We start from the raw sequence: 20,698 nt of genomic DNA, 5'->3' as shown, positions 1-20,698 counted from the left end.
TTTCCAAGCAGAAGCTTCCAAATTCAATCCCTGGTATGTCAGATTCATTGGACTCTTGAAGGGAGCACAGGGATGTCTCTTTGCCTGTGGGCCTGCAAATATACCACTGAAGAACAAAAGTGCTCTGAAATTCACGAGAATGTAAGAGCCGACTGGATCAGGCCAGGGCCCTATCTAATCCAGCATCTTGTTTCTCCCAGTGGCCAACCAGATGTCTATGGGACACCCACCAGTAGAACCTAAGCTCAACAACACTCTCCTCTTCTTCAGAGCATACTGCCTCCTACAGTGGAGGTTAAAATATAGTCATCCTAGTTAGTAGAAATTGATAGCCTTTCCTCCATGCCTTAAAAAAGTCCATTGAGCTTCCATATGGAAACCGACAGGTAATCTGTCACCTATTGAAGGCTTTCCCTGGTTGGGGAAAACTTCCCTCTGGTGGACCTCTGCCCTTCATCAGAAGGCTTGGCAGAATGACCTGTCTGTGGTAGCAGCACACCAAGCAGAACTAGGTGGCTGGATTGAGTCAGCTTTTGAGTTTCCCACAATGCCTCAGGGCATGGGCATTGTTGGAGGTTAAAAGTGTGGCTAGATGCAGCCACTGGACGATGCTCATAATGCTAGGTCATATTATTTTTTTAGGAGTCCAGGGCAGGTAACAGCAGTAGGCCCCGCACCTGCTCAAGGCTGCCAGATGCCAACACCATTCCTTTTTATTTTTCATATACTACAATCTTTGACTAGAGAAAAACCTGTAAACACGGATCTAGGTTTTTAGGTCTGCTAGGTCTAGTTGCTTGCTAGAGATGGGCACCATCCCTATAACTATTCTTTGAGTTGAAAGAACACTAGAGAACACGAATTGTACTATTGCTTCCTTGTATTTCTCTTATCACTTCCTCAACTGTGCACCACTTTCTTCCACCCAAAGTGCAGGTGACGTGACAGCTGTTAGTGCCTCCTTACCACTGCTGTGACTCCAGTCATTTTGCAATGGTTTATGTATGTTCAAGTACTGACCAACTTAAAGTTCTAGGAACACTGTTATACAATGGTACCTCGCAAGACGAATGCCTCGCAAGACGAAAAACGCGCAAGACGAAAGAGTTTTCCGTTTTTTTAGTCGTTCCACAAGACGAATTTCCCTATGGGCTTGCTTCGCAAGACGAAACGTCTTGCGATTTCTTGCGAGTTTGTTTCCTTTTTCTTAAAGCCGCTAAGCCGTTAATAGCCGCTAAGCCGCTAAGCCGTTAATAGCCGCTAAGCTGCTAATAGCCGCTAAGCCGCTAATAGCCGTGCTTCGCAAGACGAAAAAACCACAAGACGAAGAAACTCGTGGAATGGATTAATTTCGTCTTGCGAGGCACCATTGTACATGTCATCAAATTAGAACTGTGGCGTGCCCCGAAGAATAGGGGTAGCCAACACTGTTCGAGGGCCTGAGTCATGTATAAACCCAACCACACTCCTACGTTTTTGTGGCTTCCCAAGCCTCTCCCAATTTTAGTGATGGACGCAAAAATAAGAAGTCCTTTGAAGGATATGCAGTTGCTCCTTTCCCAGTCATCAGGTAGTTCATTCAACAAGTGGAGAGGGGACGATGAGCATGGATCAGCTGAGGAGGTGGGTTGTGCCTGTGTGTGCATGTGAGAATGTGCATGAGTGTGGGGTGGACATGCCCACTCTTGGCCACTGGCAAGTGACTCCCAAAGGGTTGGCTCAAGCTCAAGGGGGTCCATGGGCCAAAAAAGGGGTGATTGCCTTGCCTTAAGTGTATGAGATGTAAACATGGCTTTTAAACACTATGCGTACATGTCACAGGGAACTGGAGCCCATTGCAGCTGCCTGCAGTGTGGACACACTGGGCACAATTCAGGTTCCCTTTGCATTCTTTCCATCTCCCCTCTCATCATGTTTTGCAAAGGAGTTTCCAGGCCTCCTCCTCCTTTCCCATCAGCATCCCTCTGTGATTGGAGAGCTTTGCTCGTGGGAAGACATCTGAGGCAAAGGGGTGGGCCTCGTAGCAGGGAACACACAAAGCAGCAGTAGCACATCCCAGAAGGCTTTGGAAGGACACAAAGCGGGGACTGGATCATGCCAATGGTGTATATGAGATATGCATGGGATGTATCTCTGTCGCTATGGAATACATGCTGGGGGCACACATAAAGATTGGATTTGTCTGAAGCATTGCTAGTCTGTTTTTACTGGAAAAGCATGTATGATTTTCATGAAACCTTTAATGTTTATTGAGCAATCCACTAAAAGTTGTACTGTTTTTATCCCATCCTCCTTCCAGGGAGTGTGGAGTGGTTTCCTCTTTTTATCCTGACAACACCATGAACTAAGTTCGATGGAAAAGGAATGATGAGTACTCTGGTGAGCTTCCCAGCTGAGTGGATATTTGAACCTGTGTCTCACAAGTCTTAGCCCAACACTCCATCCACCACACTGACTTTCAAATACAGGCTAGATAGCTTTGGGTTCAAATCCACATTAGGCCAACAATTAATCGGGTATCGTCAAGGCAAATCCATACCCTTTTGCCTCAATTTATTGCCGTTAAAATAGAACAATAGCACCGTTGGCTGAAAAACTAAGACAAAATTGGAAAACTACTGTGTATTCTAAGTGAACCAGAGTCACTAATAACAACTGATTTTCATTTGCTATCTAATAAATGTATCATTCAACACCATGGTGCAAAATTCCAGAAGAAAAACCCAACACCACTTTTATATTCCACGACAAGCCACATCCATTCTCTATCGCATGGGAATGTTTCCTAGGAATGACTGAACAGAGTTTAAATGATTTGATTAGAAAGGACTTGATGTCTAGCATATTCCCCAGGGAGCCACAGAAATGCAATTGTCAAGTAAGAAGCTGGATTTTCAAAAGAACATGGGCTATAAATTGGCATTTCTTTCATTTCTAAGCATTGCATTCAATGAAACGGTATGATGCCAAGATACATTTCGAAGCGTATTCAAAGTTGTTTAAAGGTGGTTTTTATAGCCAAAGTACCAGCAGCGAGAACAATGCAAATGTAGAAGATAATTATACCTTACCTTATTCATATCAAAAGTATGAAAGACTTGCTCAACATACTTATTGGCTTCTGGAGTGAGTCCTTGTAGACCCAACACTGATTTAAATTCATGTAGACAGAGCTGTCCAGAGGGGCATTCCCTCATAAACTTTGTGTACCAGTGGTGAATTTCCAGAGCATCGATGTCATCCGCAGACCCATTGGCACCCATAATGTCCAACATTCCAAGTATCCTCGTTTGATTTTTTTAGTATATTTTCATCCAAGTGATTTCACTGCCCAGTGGCAATTGCTTTGCTTATAGCTACCATTCAAACACCAACATGTCATATAAGGAACGAGCTACCGTAAACCTCTTTACAGCTTACTGCAGAAATAGGCTATGTATATATAACTTCCTAGACAGATTACCTTCAGTACCCAGTTTAAATACAGAAAGGTTTTCTCAGTGGGTGGCAGTCTCTCCTCAACCAGAATAAAGTAGTACGATTCTGTGTATTTATTTGTACAGTGCATCGTACAATGATCCCAGCTGTCTTCAGTGTGTGTATAGATGTTGCTGAGTTGTTGTGTTTTATTTTTTTTTTATAATAATTTTTTATTGGTTTTACAACATACATTAACACACAAAAACTAACAATTCACAACATAACGCATTAACAAACAAACATATAAACACGTATAATTTCATAACCTTTTTTTCTTAAACCTTATTTCAATGACTTCCCCATACCTCCCTTTTCTGCATCCCTGTTTTAAACTTTTCAGCAACCCCTAATTTCAATTACTTATGATTCAATTTCTTTAATCCTTTTTCTCTTACCCAATCGTTTATCGTTGCAATTCTGTTTTACGTTACCCATGACATTTTAGCACTCATTAATTTTACAACAGTTCTTAAGATAAACTTTAAATTTCTTCCAGTCTTCTTCCACCGTCTCTTTCCCTTGATCACGGATTCTGCCAGTCATCTCGGCCAGTCCCATATAGTCAATCACCTTCGTCTGCCACTCTTCCAGCGTGGGTAGTTCTTGTGTCTTCCAATACTTTGCTAAAAGAACTCTTGCTGCTGTTGTAGCATACATAAAAAACGTCCTATCTTTCCTTGACACCAATTGGCCTACCATGCCCAGGAGGAAGGCCTCTGGTTTCTTGTGAAAAGTACACTTAAGTACCTTCTTAATTTCATTATAGATCATTTCCCAGAAGGCCTTGATCCTTGGGCATGTCCACCAAAGGTGGTAGAAAGTACCTTCAGTTTCCTTACATTTCCAGCATTTATTATTGGGCGTATGGTAAATTTTTGCCAGCTTGACTGGGGTCATGTACCACCTATATATCATTTTCATAATGTTCTCTCTTAAGGCATTACATGCCGTGAACTTTATACCGGTGGTCCATAACTGTTCCCAGTCAGCAAACATAATGTTATGACCAATGTCTTGTGCCCATTTAATCATAGTTGATTTAACCGTCTCATCCTGTGTATTCCATTTCAACAGCAAGTTATACATTCTTGACAGATTCTTGGTATTGGGTTCCAAAAGCTCTGTTTCTAATTTTGACCTCTCCACCTGGAAGCCAATTTTCCTGTCCTGTTTGAAGACTTCATTTATCTGGTAGTAATGAAGCCAGTCTCTTACTTTAGACTTCAATTTCTCATAACTCTGCAATTTCACTTTTCTGAGTTGTTGTGTTTTAAATATCCTGCATTGATAGGGGTAGGACCTTTGATGCAACTTCCAAAGCTCTGTTTCTACCAGGCTTTGATATAAGTAGCAATTGGGGGGAAAGTTTTCTTAGTAGGGTATTACCTTACAGCAGGCTTTCTCAACCTGTGGGTCCCCAGATGTTATTGAACTACAACTCCCATCATCCCTAGCTAGCAAGGCCAGAGCTCAGGGATGATGGGAGTTGTAGTCCAACACCACCTGGGGACCCACAGGTTGAGAACCGCTGCCTTAGAGGGTCTCTTCTAGGACTTTGCTATCGCTTTGGTGGCACATTACTTTTCTGTTCTCCTAATCTTTAACGTTCTGAATTTTACCGTGGTCTTTTTTAAAAATAAATAAATTGTAAGCCTTATTACTTTTTATGTTTAATTACACTGCTTTCATTGTTGTTATATTATCTTGTTGGAAACCAACCAACCAAACTCTGTGAACTATTTGGCTGAAGGGCAGTATATAAATGTACAAAATTAACTAAACTGACCTCTTTTGGATACCTCCAGACTGGCATTAATTTGCAGGAGTGATTCAAATGCAGACTGGAGTGCTAAGTTTGTGCATTTGAAGTGGGTTAAAGAGCTGTGTTGTCCCACTTCCCAGAATTTTTTTTGCATGTTTGGAAGGTAACTGGGAAATGCATTGAAAAGCGTGCGATGAACAAATGATTAACGGGAAGAGCTGTAAATACCCTATGCATATGGGATGAAAAAAAGAATGAATGCTCATGGTCACATCACTGCCTGGTGAACAAATCGGAACAAATACTCAACAAAGACTGGACATAATCCAACCATGCTGTAATCTTTGTACAAGCAAATCAGGATGAATGTTGAATCAACAGGTTATCGGGAGGAGCCCTTTCTTAAAACAACTATGAGACCTTGTTGTTTAATTGTATGAACTTGGCAGGGTAGCAACTTGCTCACACTGACTTGCTTCTTCGGTGACAAGGGCAGTATCAAACTTCCATGTTTAGGACATGCTATTATGCCAATTGACAGCTGTTTATTCTGGATTTCCCCAGTTCAGACTTCATTCCCTTTATTGTATTTTCCTTTCCTCTCCTGTCTGATGTGTAAAACAACCGTTTTGCAGCCTCTTAAAAGACTAACCTACTTATTATGGCATAAGATTTCATGAGCAAATGGAATAGAGTCCATGAATGTATATGGCACCTATAACTAGGCAACCCATCTGAAAGTTGCTCCTTATGTGTTTTGACTTTACCGTTTAGATCACGAGTGGGAAACCTTTGGCCTGTCCAGATGTTATTGGACAACTCCCATCAGCTACAGCCAGCATGGCCAAGCTGATGGGCGATGTCTCAGCAACATCTGGAGGGACAAAGGTTTCCCCAGCTCTGGTTTAGATTGTTATCATGAGGACAAGGCAAAGCAGCATAACAAAAGTGCATCAAAAGATAAAGGGTTTACCCCAGGTTACATTCTCCTTGTCATCATATTACTGTGAAGTTAAGTACATAATGTACTTTAAAAGTCCAACTTCCCCACTAAAGATGCATATATAAAAGACTCCTGCATGAGTTTGAGTGGAAGACAGAAGTGCCTGGCGTGCTCTGGTCCATGGAGTCACGAAGAGTCGGACACGACTAAATGACTAAACAACAACAACACAGGAAAGTTCCCTGCCTCTAAGATCCCAGTGGCTTCAGGTGTCCTCACTATTTGAAGGTGGAAGATGACCCACACATTTTCAACAGTGGCACTAAGGGTTCAGAATTCCTCTTAGAATAAGTTTATTTTCTCTCTCTCTCTCCCTCCCCCCCCCACTTTGTTAGTTTTCCAATGCCAAGCAAAGGTGGTGTTGTTTCAGCAGCTGTTTGGAGTTCTCTGGGTGTGAACGGCATTGCTCTCCAACTGCTGTATTAGGTTTTTCTTTTTGCTATTTTGCTACTGGACTGTTCTGCTGTTTATATGACTGGTGGGGTGGGGGCAGGCATTAAATCATAAATGGTCCACTGTCAACTGTCCTCAAGTGCCTTTGGCAGAAAAGGCCAGATCAACATACTTAAATAATGGATAGATTAAAAAGTGATAAAATACAAAACTTGAAGCAATGTTTCTCATTCTCTAAGATAGTTGAGGCAGGCACATGTGGAATTTGGCCGCCGCAAATGGTTTACTTTAAGTCTCTATGCCAGTTGCTTTTTTTCTGGTGACACCATCGACTTGTGATAGAAAACGTATGTAATTCTTCCTTATATTTCCCTAAGTGGGGTTAAGTTTTAAAATGGAGATACAGGCAAAATTGTCTCCTCAGAATTAGGCATCAAGCATCCCTCTTATAGTTCCCCACTGGGAAGTATAAGTTATGAGTTTAAAAAAAGGAAGGTGCCTTTCTGAGAGCGTGACCTCAGGATCCTTTGGTAAACTTCATGCCTGTAGCATGAGCCATGCGGTTTAAACGGACTGTAAGCCTATAAAAGAGATTAAAAACAGATGAATAGTCTCAAATACTATGGCAGAGAGCAGGTGAAATAGACAGCAGCAGCAATTCTGGTTTGATGTCATTGAGAATGAGATCCAAGTTGCAAGACACTGGCATTTTGATGACTTTCAATTTATACTCAATGTGTGTCTTTTCTTGGTGTGTGTTTTTGTGTAGGTACGTACACACACAGACACAAACACCGCTAGAGATGCCAATGGCGCGTCTAGTCTTGTTCACATGATGGCCAACCAGGTGCATACGGGATGCCAAAATACAGGAACTCAGCACATCAGCCCTCTTCCTGTTTGTGATTCTCAGCCACTGGCATTCAGAGGCATTATGCATCTAAGAAAGCACCAGTATGTTCATCATTAGCATTCTGAATGCATCAGAATGTGCCCAGCATGGCAGGGAAGTATTTGCTGCAACTCCTGGTCTTGGTGCATCCGTATTAATTCATGCACACCTACCCTGCAACTTCAAAATTACATAACTTCAATGCTTGGCACGAGAGCATAGTGAATCGGGTGCAGCATCCAAAAGGACCTCATCCTAAGAATCATTTTGCTTGCAATAAAAATATATATATTAGGTTAGGATTACTAACATCCAAATCTGCATCTGTTATTGCAGGAGGAAAGCACTCAAACTAATCCCCATGGATTAAATGTTTCAAGTTGTATAAATACACATCAATTAACTTCAATCTGTAACACTTGGCAAGTTGAGCAAACTGCAAATTATCTTCCTTTATTATGCAAGGTGATTTGTATCATGAATACGTTGAAACGAAAAGCTTTAATCCCTGTTGGGGGGGAGGAATAAACCCCAAAAATGTCCACTATTTACATTCATAGAAGTTAACATTTTATGTTTAGTGAGGTTATTATTTCCAAAGAAACAGAAATCACTTTTAAAGCAACAACAAATGTTTCAGGGTGTTCCCCGCCCCCCACTACATAATATTCACAAGGACCCATTTGGCTGAACCATGTCCACACATTTGTGTGGAGTGTTCCACTGAAATGAAGAGAAACTACACAGCAGCCGTGCAAGTAGGGCTGGATGCAACACCACCAAAATATGGTAGGCAAAGAACAAAACATACTTAGGATGACACCATCCATATCATTTCCTCTACAAGCTCTGCTGTAATATTTAAGGTTTCAAGGAAGATTGTGTCCTGCGTGGCTTGTTTGCTATCTATTTATATTTTTGGGCATACATTATCAAGTGCTAAGACCCTTCCCAATTTCTTCACGGAACAAAGAAAGTTCAGCTTAATTTTGTGGTGTTAACTTCACAGGGACCAATGCTCTCACGTCTGTCTTCCTTCAGAAGCTTTTCTAGGATGCTGTCAAAGTCTTCCTGGTTATCTATTTGAAGATGCTGAAACAGAATGCAGCAAAGAGAGACATTATTATAACATTAATAGGCTCCACGGAAAGCTAACCAGAATAAGCAGTCAGTCAGCTCCTTAGGCCCAAACTACACAACACAGGCAACTGCAAGTAATGGAAAAGACAAATTGGAAGGTGCATGGGAGATAAGCTATTGGGGGGGGGGAGAGAGAGATTATTTGGAGGGAGTAAATGGTAGTTGGGGAAAGGGTCATCCCTCCAGTGATAAGTAATCTTTGTTTCTTCCCTGGCAGGGCTGTTGGGCTACAGTCAATGACCATTTCACATGCCCCCTTGAACTTGTGTTTTAGTGTAACTTGAGGTTTGGGTCTCAGCATCCCAGCTTTATAAAATTTTTGTAAATATAACCACATAATCTCATTTCCAACAAGATTATCTTCTCCTGAAGATAAAATGATTATAAACAAGACAAATGGACAAAGGGTGAAATGAGTTAAGTAGTTAGTGTTAAAGAGTATTTCTAACACTAATGATTAGAGGAGGATTGGAAGAAAATTATGGAGTATTATTAGCGTTAATTTGATTTTTATCACCCGCCCTTCGCCATAAGGTCCCAGGGTGGGTGACAACCAGGGATTTTATTCAATTGGAACACAACTGAACTCAGTTACGGCACCTCTCAGGTGGGCACCCTTTCCATTATAAGAAGACAAGGGAGGCGTTCATGGTGAGTTCCAGCACCAATTTTGCTAGAAAAACAGCACGGGTGAGAACAATTTAAAATACAAAATTGGAAACTGTTTAAAACAAATTATAACCACAATAACAGGGTTGTTGTCTCTCTCTCTCTCTCTCCCTCCCTCAACTGTCAAAGGCCAAAGCTATGGATTCTGGGAGAGGGAGCAGCAGCAGCAGCAAGGTGCAAATGAAGCTAAACTGGTGCTCCTGACAGTGCGTCAGGTATGTGGTACAGCCCAGCCACGCCATGTGCTGCTGGGACGGGGGAAGATATCTTTCATCTTGACAAGCTTCTAGCTTCTAACTGTGGTGAATCCTTTTCCTAGGGTACTGCAATCACAGAGGATGGCTCAGAGGATGAATTAAAAACCACATTTGTTTTTCACATGGGTCTGTCCACCAACTGGCAACATTAATCCACTCCGGAAGGTCTGCTATGCTTGCAAATTTCAGTGAGAAGGAAGGGGGGGGGAAGTAGCCATTTTTAGATTCCCTGTTATAGTGAATGAAAGGGGGAGGGAGCTTTGTTTCTAACGGATCTAATTTGGTCCCCAACAATGCGTTGAACTGGCAAGGTACCAAGCATGGCTGCTTTTCAGAGATACAGATATAGATTCAAGTTGAATCTCGTGACTGGCACACACCACTTAATGGATGAAATGGTGGCTCTGACAGTAAATCTTCTACCACCACAAGTGACCTACAGCATTTCTCTGTCCATATTGCGGCCATGTTAGAAATATTAGAATGCATCCTATTTTCTCAGATGTAGCAAAACCAGTTAATCAAACCAAGCACTGGAATAAACTGTCAGCACTTACTGGATGGATGCGCAGTAGTAATTGTGCTACTTTCTCCTGCAGATGCTTAATTCGTTCTTCTGTCGCTTTTATTTGCGTCCCACACAGACTAATCTTTTTTTCAGCAGCATGTTTGGCTAGAAGCCCATGCTGCCTTATAGACAGGAGTTTTTCAAAAAGTTGTTCATCATATTGCGAAAAATACTGTAACAAATATTGATACCCTTGAAATTTTAGTGTGGACTTTAAAAGCAATTTCCCCTCTTACACTCTAATATACAATTTGTTCGTCCAACTAATCAAAAAGAAGCCCCAAGATATATCCATGTGGTAAATGTATTGTCCACCCCGGTCTCAGAATGCTGCCCAGGGCAGCGAGAGAGTCATTCATTTGTCAATAGCTCTGCCATCCCCTCGGGATGAGAGCTCTGCTCTTGAAATTATAAGCAAATGGAAATACAGGGGGAGTTGCTTAGTGGTGGCTGAGTGGCACTTTATACAAGCATAAAGGTAAAGGGACCCCTGACCATTAGGTCCAGTCGTGGCCGACTCTGGGGTCGCGGCACTCATCTTGCTTTATTGGCCGAGGGAGCCGGCATACAGCTTCCAGGTCATGTGGCCAGCATGACTAAGCCACTTCTGGCAAACCAGAGCAGCACACGGAAACGCTATTTACCTTCCCGGTGGAGTGGTACCTATTTATCTACTTGCACTTTGACGTGCTTTCGAACTAGGTTGGCAGGAGCTGGGACCGAGCAACGGGAGCTCACCCCGTCGCAGGAATTCGAACCGCCGACCTTCTGATCGGCAAGTCCTAGGCTCTGTGGTTTAACCCACAGCGCTACCCGCGTCCCTCTTATACAAGCATAGAGGTACATTATTTATGGTCTTTAAATAAAGTACATGGCCAAAGATGGAGGATGGTGCTGAATAGGCTTGGTGGGAAGAGGAAAGGGGGCAATTCCAAAAGGATTGCAAGAGACCTTTTTCTGTTTACACCACAGGTAATCATTTTGTGTAGATGGTTACCAGTAGGGTAGTTGTACTGTGGAGTGGTAGCTTCAGTTGCATCGTCTCCATGCATCTATTCCAGGGAACAGACAGATAGGTGCACCCCTCAGCCACCCAGATCCAAATTGGTGGTGAAACTGGAATTAATCGCAGGATAGGAGACCATACCATATCAACATTGCCTAACTAACACACCTGTTAAGGGCATAACCCTCAACAGCTATCACTTCCTGGCAATTTAGAACTTGAGTGAACAAGGAAAAAAACCCTTAACACAAATTAAACTGCAAGGGTTTTTGTTTGTTTGTTAATTGTATGCAACAAAGACTGTTCTTTTTAGACATTCATTGAAGATGCCAGCCTCCCATGTGTTGCATTTCTCTTCATAAATCTCACATGCCTATGACTGATCCAATAGAAAATCATTTCAGAGAATATGAATTGGTCGTATTAAATAGCTTTTACCTGAATTATGTCCACAGGCACAGCCTTATTCCGCTCAGAATCCCTGTTCAGCTATTGGCATAAAGGAAACAAAATGCCTAGACTTAGAAAATGGCAAGAAGGGTGAAAATCTTGCACGGTAAGATGCAAAGCAGTAGCGCGAAACTTGTGCCCCACAGCAGAATTTCATCCAGCTTGAGACATCCAGTGCTCTTTCCCACACTGCCCCATCAGGAAATGATTGATTGGGGCAGGAGAACTGGATGCTCTGCGTGGAAAGAGGGTGAGTGTGGGAGCCCAACAGTGTTGGCTTGCCCCCACTTGGCTCCTTCATCTTCTTATCAACATCATATCCTGTTTTCCAAGTTGGAATTAAGAAACAGAAGTAGTTCCAAATGCCGAAGAAAATGCAAAATCGGAGCAAGTGTCCTGAAGCTGAACAAATGAGAGAGCAACTCCAACATTATAGCCCCTAAACAACATACTCGGAACAACCTGCACTGCATTCCTGAAATCTGAGTGGTTAAGCGCCCTTGTTCTCTTTAGACTAAGTACAAATAGTTCCAGCACATTCCCACAATTTTTATATAATTCAAATGTCCACTCACCTTGAACATAGATAAAATGTCTTCAGGGGTCATAGAAGAAAGATGTTCACTTGTAAGATTGCATTTGGGTAAAAAGTATAGCAGGATCTCTCTGGAAAAGACAACAATTGCAACATACCAAAACAGATCCTTCCATCATAGGTTAAAAAGGCTGAATCCAATGTGTGGGGAATTTTTAACATTCCTCCCATACTGTTTTCTCACCAAGCGTAGCAAAAGCTGCCATTTGCTCCTGAAATGAGGGTTTTGGATAGAAAATGATGCATGGAAAAGGAGCTAAACTGCAATTGTTCCATGATCTTGACTAAACCCCCCCCCCCCAACATAGCTGTGCTTTGTTAAAAAAGAGGACCTAACCACATTTCTGAGAGTATTTCATATAATGTGTAATTTGGCCTTGAGTGCAAATGCACACTTTCAAAAATTGGGTTCAGTGTTTATCTAGCCAGAATGCTAGATTATTATCAACTGAGTATTTTTTTTAAAAAAAAAGTAAGGATCTTGATGGAATTAATTACTTGTCTGCAAAAAATAATAATGCTGAAAGCCTTAACAGAGTTATTAAAAATATTTTTAAGAATCCATACAAGCAGCTATTCTTGTTGACCATATAATCTATGCCTTAAACTGGTCCCTGGAGGACCATTTCAATGTCAATTCCACACAGTAGTGTATATTCATTAAGTATTTCACAGTCCAATAGGCCCATCACTCAGTTGCCTTCTTGATTCATATTTAGCATGAAATTAGGCCTCAAAAGGTCCTTGTTAGGATACAAGGACATCACATTTGGCTGCAAGACTGTACCTTTAGGAATACTTACTTGATGCGAGCTGTCAATGTTTCTACCATTTTGTTTTCAGAAATGCTCTGCGGATCCCCACATGTGTGCAAAACTGCATCATTAGACTCCTGCTCAGCAACAAGAGCTTGCTCTTTGCTGTCGTCTTCTGAAGTCTCCATGGAGTCACTGAACAGACATACCACAAAGATCAATTCAAGGACCATACCCCTCCTCCCAAACAGGGAAAGAACCATAGCTGTGGGGTAGAACACAGGCTTTGCATACTAAATTCCTGGCATGCCATCTCAGTTAAATAGGATCAGATAGTTTTGGTTGAGAACGTGGAGAGATGCTGCCATTCGGAGTAGACAATACTGAGCTAAATGGATGAATCTAGCCAACAGGAATGTTGTCTGCCTTATTTCAAGACTGGCTGGGGCAACCCAGTCAGATGGACCAGGTCTAAATACAGTGGTACCTCAGGTTAAATACTTAATTCGTTCCGGAGGTCCGTACTTAACCTGAAACTGTTCTTAACCACTTTAGCTAATGGGACCTCCTGCTGCTACTGCGCCGTCACTGCACAATTTCTGTTCTCATCCTGAAGCAAAGTTCTTAACCTGAGGTACTCTTTCTGGGTTAGTGGAGTCTGTAACCTGAAGTGTATGTAACCTGAAGCGTATGTAACCCGAGGTACCACTGTAATAAAATTATTATTATTAGTCGAACTATTGGCCTATCTACCATTGGCAGTATCTCTCCCAGATTTCTGGCAGGAGTTTTCCCCAACCCTACCCAAAAGACAATAGGATTGAAACTTAAGCTATCTGGGCTTAAGCTATCTTGGCTCTTTTCATGTCTACTCATATTTACATTATTTCTATTCCCTATTGTGATGTATAGGGACGCGGGTGGCGTTGTGGGTTAAACCACAGAGCCTAGGACTTGCCGATCAGAAGGTCGGTGGTTTGAATCCCTGCGACTGGGTGAGCTCCCATTGCCCGGTCCCTGCTCCTGCCAACCTAGCAGTTCGAAAGTACGCCAAAGGGCAAGTAGATAAATAGGTACCACTCCAGCGGGAAGGTAAACGTCGTTTCTGTGCGCTGCTCTGGTTCGCCAGAAGCGGCTTAGTCATGCTGGCCACATGACCCAGAAGCTGTACGCTGGCTCCCTCGGCCAATAAAGCGAGATGAGCACCACAACCCCAGAGTTGGCTACGACTGGACCTAATGGTCAGGGGTCCTTTTCCCTTTCCCTTTATTGTGATGTATACACTGTAAATAAATTAGAACTCAAAACCTTATCCAGTGAGGTTCCTGGTACACTCACCTTTCCAAGTCCGCTGGTGGCAAATGTTTTTTCTCAAAATCAAAACAACTATTTGGGTTGAATGCACTGCCTCCCTTTTCATCACACTCTTCCTGTTTTTCTTCTAAGTGAATTGAAAATATCAGAAGAAATAGCACGCAAGTTAGCTTTAACTGAGCGAGCAAGTCTGGATGTGGGAGCCCCATGCAAGCTGCAGTGAGGTTCCTGAAATGTGCTTGGCTAAATGTTAATGGGGCTGGAGTTCATTCAAGTATGAGTTGGTTCATGAGCTGGGTTTCCAGTAATTTCAAATCCGGATAGAAATGAACATGTAGGTCAAGTCTGACAAACATGATTGGATTTTTCTAGAAGTCATGTAATACAATTTTGCAGTCCTTGCAAGCATATTCTGAACAACTGACTGCCAACAATAAGGGCACATTGGTGTAACACTGGTGTAGTGCAGAAATCTCTAGGTGACTGTGCAGACACTAAACCAGTGACATTTTCAGCCTGCGTCAAAGATCTTTTCACAGTGCCTGGCACCACAAACTCAAATACCTCTTCCGACCTTGGCCACATACCAATGGCAGCAACCATGACGCTATTCCCTTACCATCTGTGGTTATGAGTCCTCAAGCACAGCACTGTCTTTAATTCACCTTTAAAGCATTATGTAAGTGAAGATACTGGCTATGACGTATTTTAGAAACATGAAAATAGATATCCCACTGACAAAAATATGACTGATTTTACCTTTGTACAGGAAAATAACGTCTTCATCTTCTGGCGTAACTTCGGTGTCACTGTCAGATATTATAATCTGCAATGTAACATTTTGATTATGAAGAGGTCTTTTCTCAAAATATTTAGAAATACATGGATCTTTGGCATTGGGAACCCCATTGGAATTTTAATTTCAACTTGGTAGCTAACCTTGTAGTAATCTCTGTCTCCTTTTTAACCAGTACTTTACAGATTCTGCTGTAGAACTTCATTTGCATCTGACTATAAGAACATAAGAAGAGGCTGCTAGATCAGCCCAACACAATAATTACAAGAAAAGAGATTATTCTGCACATTTCCACCTGCTTAAAATAATTCTTGTTGTGGTGTTCAGTACATTGTTCCTAGCTAACTTCCATCTGTCTGCATCCTACCCAGTAACTTTCAGGATCTTTTCCTGGGACGCAATATCAGTTGCTAAAGCAACTGCAGTTTGACCAGGAGCAAAGCTTACTCCACAAGACTGTGTATGGAGGTCCTGAGCTGCCCAAATGACAAGATTCCCCCTCTCAGCCTCACTGATGTGGTCCAAAGGAAAGCAGAACATATGTTTGGCACCAGCTTGGCTGCAGGAGTTGTTGGAAGGAGACGTACAAAGCGCCATCCAACCATCCTGGGGACTCCAGACCTGACTAGGGTGTACCCCTTAGCCTTTTCTTCTCCCAAAGACATCCTACAAGGCAGCAGAGGTTTAGGATCTGAGTTCTCCTACCTTCCTAGGTTAATGAACCCCATCTTCTCCTTATTTCCCTCTGCAGCATGTGCAGAAACCACTTTCTTGACCATTTGACCCGCCATGGGTCTTGTCCACTCAATCCACTGGAGCCTGTCTTCGCATGCAGAGGAAGTCCCTAATTCATTGAGGGCTTAAGACCCATCGGCTACCCTTGCTGGGTTTAGCTGACCAATCAAAGCCTTTTCCTGGCACGTGGCCTCTGTCACATGACAGCTTCTGGGAGCCACAGGTGAGAGCTGATTGCACGGTGGGGACTAAAGGTGGACCAGCTACCCCAGAGGGAGCACAACGTGTCCCCCATCTGAGGTACTACCCCTCCCCTAACACCCCTATACATACACCCCTAATTTGATATGGATCGATTAATAATTATTCTTGTAGGGAGAGCTCTTCACTTAAATATCAAATAATATTTCCTGAGTCAGATCATGTACAAAAATCAACAAAAGATTTTCCATCATATCTACATTTCAAGTTCTCTCTTTGGGGAGCCCAGCAAAATTGGTTTCAACCTTTTGTTACTGCCCTTTATAGGGCGCTCAATGGCATAAATAATCTTAAGTAATTTAAAGATGTTTGTTTTGCATTGTTTTCTGGAAGCCACTGCCTTAATTTTCTGATGTTTCTCATTATGCTACTTGCCAGCACCGCAGCCTCCCAAAGTAATTGTAAACATAAGACTTGACATATGTTAAGTGTAATCTCACTTGCTGGCATTCTTTTTGTTTTGGGTCGACCACCTGCTATTTACAATAAGTGGCAGGAACATAATTAACTCAGGATAGCGAACTCTTTTAAATGTGTGCTAATTATACCTGCATAATACAGTTTGTCGACTGCTTTTTTCTTTGTCAGAGGAAGTAGTACATATTTCTAGACAAACCAAACAGTTGAGCAGATGAGCCACAAGTAATTAAAGCAAGGAGTATTTCAAAGGAGAGGCTTAAAGTGCTCAAAGCAGCCAGCTGAGTATTAGGGACTTTTAAGTAATTCAGTCCCCATCCATGCTACGTTTTCTGCAATGAAAATTGCTTTTTGGTGCCAGTATCAGAAAAACAGGCAAGGGCATTTTTTTAAAAGGAAATGTTTCACTCTTGCCACCTGTTCAATATATATGTTTTAGAAGCAGCCATCACCTAAGAGATGTAGGTAATGTGGATTTCAAAGTAAGCCTGTCTCAAGCTACATGTAACCAAGTTGTTTCTTTAACCCTAGGTGTGCCCCAAACAAGAGCAAAAGTTCCCCCTGCTCCCTCCAACACTTTTCTCTCAGGCCAGCCCAGCTTCTGATATTGGAACCAGACTGTGAGAGGCAAGGCATGGCAGAAGAAGGGTTGAGCACTGTGGATACCTATTCTATCCTCTTTATACAGTGGTACCTCGGGTTACATACGCTTCAGGTTACAGACTCTGCGAACCCAGAAATAGTGCTTCAGATTAAGAACTTTGCTTCAGGATGAGAACAGAAATCGTGCTCAAGCGGCATGGCAGCAGCAGGAAGGCCCCATTAGCTAAAGTGGTGGTTCAGGTTAAGAACAGTTTCAGGTTAAGTACGGACCTCCAGAACGAATTAAGTACTTAACGCGAGGTACCACTGTATTCATAGTATGAGGCAAGCTTCAAAATTATCTTGCCCAACAATTATCTTGCTCTGGTACCCGAGGTACCACTGTACATGACTGAAGCAGATATGGTTCTGAAAGCATGCACCTTCCTCCACGTTTAGCCTAAACCTCAGAATCCAGTCTGATTTGCACAAGGAAGTAACCAATGGGCTCTTACGCAAATGATTTCTTGCTTGCTATCCGCTTCAGTTTTGCTGAACTCAAGCTTTTCATTACATGGCTTTTCATCTTGTGTTTCAATAGGTGACACCTGCATTAGAATGAGAACAATTAGGGCAATTAATTATAGCTCAACGACAACGACATAAGTGTTTGCTACATAAATAAAAGAACCCGCCTTTCCCAAGATAGCTTACTAATTTAAACAGTGCTGGAGCGCCATGATTAACAATGACTGTGACGGAGTCTATTGCCACGGTAGCTAGATGGCTGCAAGCGGAATGTGACCTCTGACGCAGAATCAAGCTACCTGCCCATTAATGTAATGATGATAAGCGATAATAATAATAATGTTGCACAAATATCTGGGAAATAGTCTGAATGCGCTAGTAAAAAGAAAAAGAGCTGGTTCACACATGCAGGTGCACCACCTGATTTCTCTACACCTGATTAATGTACACCTGATGACTGGAAGCTGAATGTGTGAACTGATGCCACTGAAAAGCACGGCACATGAAGGATGGGAGAGGACTCGTGGCACTGTTTGACATGTCATGGCCATTCACACACACAACTGACCACTGGATGGTCACAGTAATCTAGACATGAATGTGTGTATGTGTCAAGTAGCCCAATGCCTTGATCAGAATACCAAGCAACCCCCTCCTAATGCCCTGCCTCCTCTTTTCTCTGAAGTTGCAAACCTGTTCTCTAATCTCTATATTCTGTTATATTCTTTCTGTGACTCTTGAATGCACTAAAAAAGAAACACCCCAGCCCAATTTTACCCCATGTGGATGTGCCTGTTCATTTAAGCAACAAATTAATAGGGGGAAATGAATCATTCAAGGGAGAATAAGAATTATGAAGCACATCGAATATTGTGAGGCCTACTGATTGTTTTCAACACATGCTGCCATATGCCTGTACCTCTGATATATCATGATCCTTCTCCTCCTCCTCCGCTGAAAGGGAACATTTTTCTTCCTGACAAGGATGCTGTCTCCTTTGAGGCCAAGTCATTTGCTTTGCAGGTGGCTCCTTTTGATGGCTCGAGTGCTGTGTGCGTCTTTTATTTGTACTACTCTTAATCAAACGTCTGCAGGCTGGATGTGGATCTTTATGAAAAGCTTTTCTCTCGCACAGCATCTTCTGGGCATTTGAAAGAGAAACTGGCATCACTTTTTCAAGCTTGGATAGAATTGTTCCATTGGTTAGATTCATGAGATAATAGAGACTATTACTTGATTAAGGACAAATCTAAAGACTACTGATGTTACTGATCCTAAAGATCAGATTATTTGCCAAATTATTTTGCTGAGTCACCTTTCATAGCAGTTCATATTGGGTGAGTACCTGTTGTTTCACAAGGTTGGAAGAACAGATCATGAACCTTAGAGTCTAGATATACAGTGATGAAGAATATATGAGCATACATATACACACATTACTGTCTTTTTCTCCATCCTTTTTTTCCTTCTATCTCTCCCCTAAAGGCCACATAACACACCAGAAACCAGGAAATAGAAGTATTAACAAATGGGGCCCTACAACAAACTGTTGCAGTGCATCCCTGGTGTTATCTAAGCCCATGACTGAAAGGGTTAAATGCATAAATATAAGCATCAAAGGCAGGAGTCTTTGCTCTTACTTGGGTCTTATTTCATGTCCATTTCTTTCTTTCTTTAATTTTTGAACATTTGTAGAACCAATCTGCATGGAAGTCAATGGACCATGAAACTTCCACATGCATTTGACCCGGGAAGAGATTTGAGGGGATAATTTGAGTAAACTGACCTTTCCGCAGTCTGAGAGGTATGTCGATTTTTGAATGGGAATCCAAACAGCTGGCCTACATGATTAACAACCGACTGCACTGCAAGGTTGTTGTAAGCTATTCATTCCCAGCACAGGTCTCCAACCTTCCCTACAGCTACACTGGAGGCTTGCTGTAAAATCTTGCTGAGACCTTCCCTCTTGTGGGACTTGTATTCCAATAGCATTTAGAGGGCCTGAGTTGACATCTGGTAGCAAAAGGCCTTTGACTGCCAGGTGAGCAGTGTTCCTCGAGCCATGGGTGTTACGTACTGAAGTTATCACCCTGGGCTAGCAGGGGGATACTGTAGATAGTTTTCACTCAGGTGCACATATGCAAATAAGGGATCGAAAGGGACATTCAGTGATTGGATAGTTACAGAAAATGGTTACTGTTGCGTTCTAGTGGAGCTCTATATAAGCAGGCTGGCTGAACCCTTGAGTTCAGTTTTCTGTTCTGGCCTGTGAATAAACAAGAGCTGTTTGAAGAATTGCTGTGTCGTCTGATATGTTCACCCACAACTTTACAATGGGCCTCTTGATGGGCCCAATGCCATCTCCAATATTGTGGGGCTGGGTCCAGGCAGCCAGGAAGCTGCCACACCACAAACATGCCACCAATGCACCGAGACTCTCCTACCCCATGTGATTATAGTCGTGTGAGGCTGAATACCTGAACTGTGCTGGTGTGAATACTAGAACCCACTACGTTGGTACAGAGGTTGCTCTGTATCCTGAGGTTGATTGAGTTGAAATATTTCAAGAGCACCGGGTTGGGGAAGGTTGACCCATAGCAATTCTCATGTTCCTCCTTGCTCCAGCTCTTGCTGAAATAGCTGGACATCTTTAGGTTGGGTGTCCCTCTCCTTCTTTGTAGGTTAGGTATAAAAGAACGTTTCTTGAATAAGAAGACCTCCGAGTGCAGAAAAAACAACAACCCATTGGATCTAACCTAATGAGTGCTACACAAATTCTTAATAACAATAGCATGCCAAAATAAATGGTTTACTGCCCAATGACAGCCATGTCTCTTAAGATGTCAGTTCCACTGATCTTAGTGGTACTTATTCACAAGCTTAGGACTGCAATCCAAGTGACTCACATCCTTATGAGTTTTGCTGTCAGCTGTAGGCTGGACAATTGTATGGGGTTGTATCAAGTGAAGTTTCTGTAAGGTAAGAACAGAGGAATTGACAAGCAGGCATCTTAATCTATTCATAATTCTTATAAACAGAAGCAATGATCTTATAATATAAATGCAACTGTGTTCTTTGAACAGACTTAAGACTTG

General features: G+C 42.3%; 2 protein-coding genes and 1 long non-coding RNA gene across 4 annotated transcripts in view; 1 reads left to right on the top strand and 2 right to left on the bottom strand.

The window, feature by feature from the left end:
• Window positions 1–3,375, bottom strand: part of GUCA1C (guanylate cyclase activator 1C) — a gene marked incomplete at its 5' end in the record, with an annotated part of 51,984 nt that extends 48,609 nt beyond the window's left edge. Inside the window, one exon of one of the 2 annotated variants that reach the window (XM_083611764.1) lies at window positions 3,072–3,375. In XM_083611764.1, coding sequence (XP_083467890.1) covers window positions 3,072–3,275 — 204 coding nt within the window. The remainder of the gene's footprint in view (window positions 1–3,071) is intronic. The other variant, XM_083611766.1, reaches the window with a different exon arrangement.
• Window positions 3,376–7,963: 4,588 nt separating this feature from the next.
• MORC1 (MORC family CW-type zinc finger 1) overlaps window positions 7,964–20,698 on the bottom strand; it is a 45,935-nt gene continuing 33,200 nt past the window's right edge. The window contains 11 exon segments of the mRNA XM_083611518.1: window positions 7,964–8,532; window positions 8,534–8,622; window positions 10,154–10,336; window positions 11,609–11,659; window positions 12,196–12,286; window positions 13,019–13,165; window positions 14,309–14,411; window positions 15,044–15,110; window positions 17,591–17,683; window positions 18,523–18,744; window positions 20,510–20,575. Of these exon segments, the coding sequence (XP_083467644.1) occupies window positions 8,514–8,532; window positions 8,534–8,622; window positions 10,154–10,336; window positions 11,609–11,659; window positions 12,196–12,286; window positions 13,019–13,165; window positions 14,309–14,411; window positions 15,044–15,110; window positions 17,591–17,683; window positions 18,523–18,744; window positions 20,510–20,575 (1,131 nt within the window). The 3' untranslated portion in view covers window positions 7,964–8,513.
• The window catches only part of LOC310761672, a 51,582-nt gene continuing 44,058 nt past the window's right edge, over window positions 13,175–20,698 (top strand). The window contains exon 1 of the long non-coding RNA XR_014547655.1: window positions 13,175–13,662. This is a non-coding gene — a long non-coding RNA (uncharacterized lncRNA). The remainder of the gene's footprint in view (window positions 13,663–20,698) is intronic.

The sequence above is a fragment of the Podarcis filfolensis genome, assembly GCF_964270895.1.
Source record: "Podarcis filfolensis genome assembly, chromosome: 4".
Lineage (NCBI taxonomy): Eukaryota > Metazoa > Chordata > Lepidosauria > Squamata > Lacertidae > Podarcis > Podarcis filfolensis.
The sequence above is the reverse complement of the archived record's forward strand: the minus strand, read 5'-3'. Positions and strand labels throughout refer to the sequence as shown.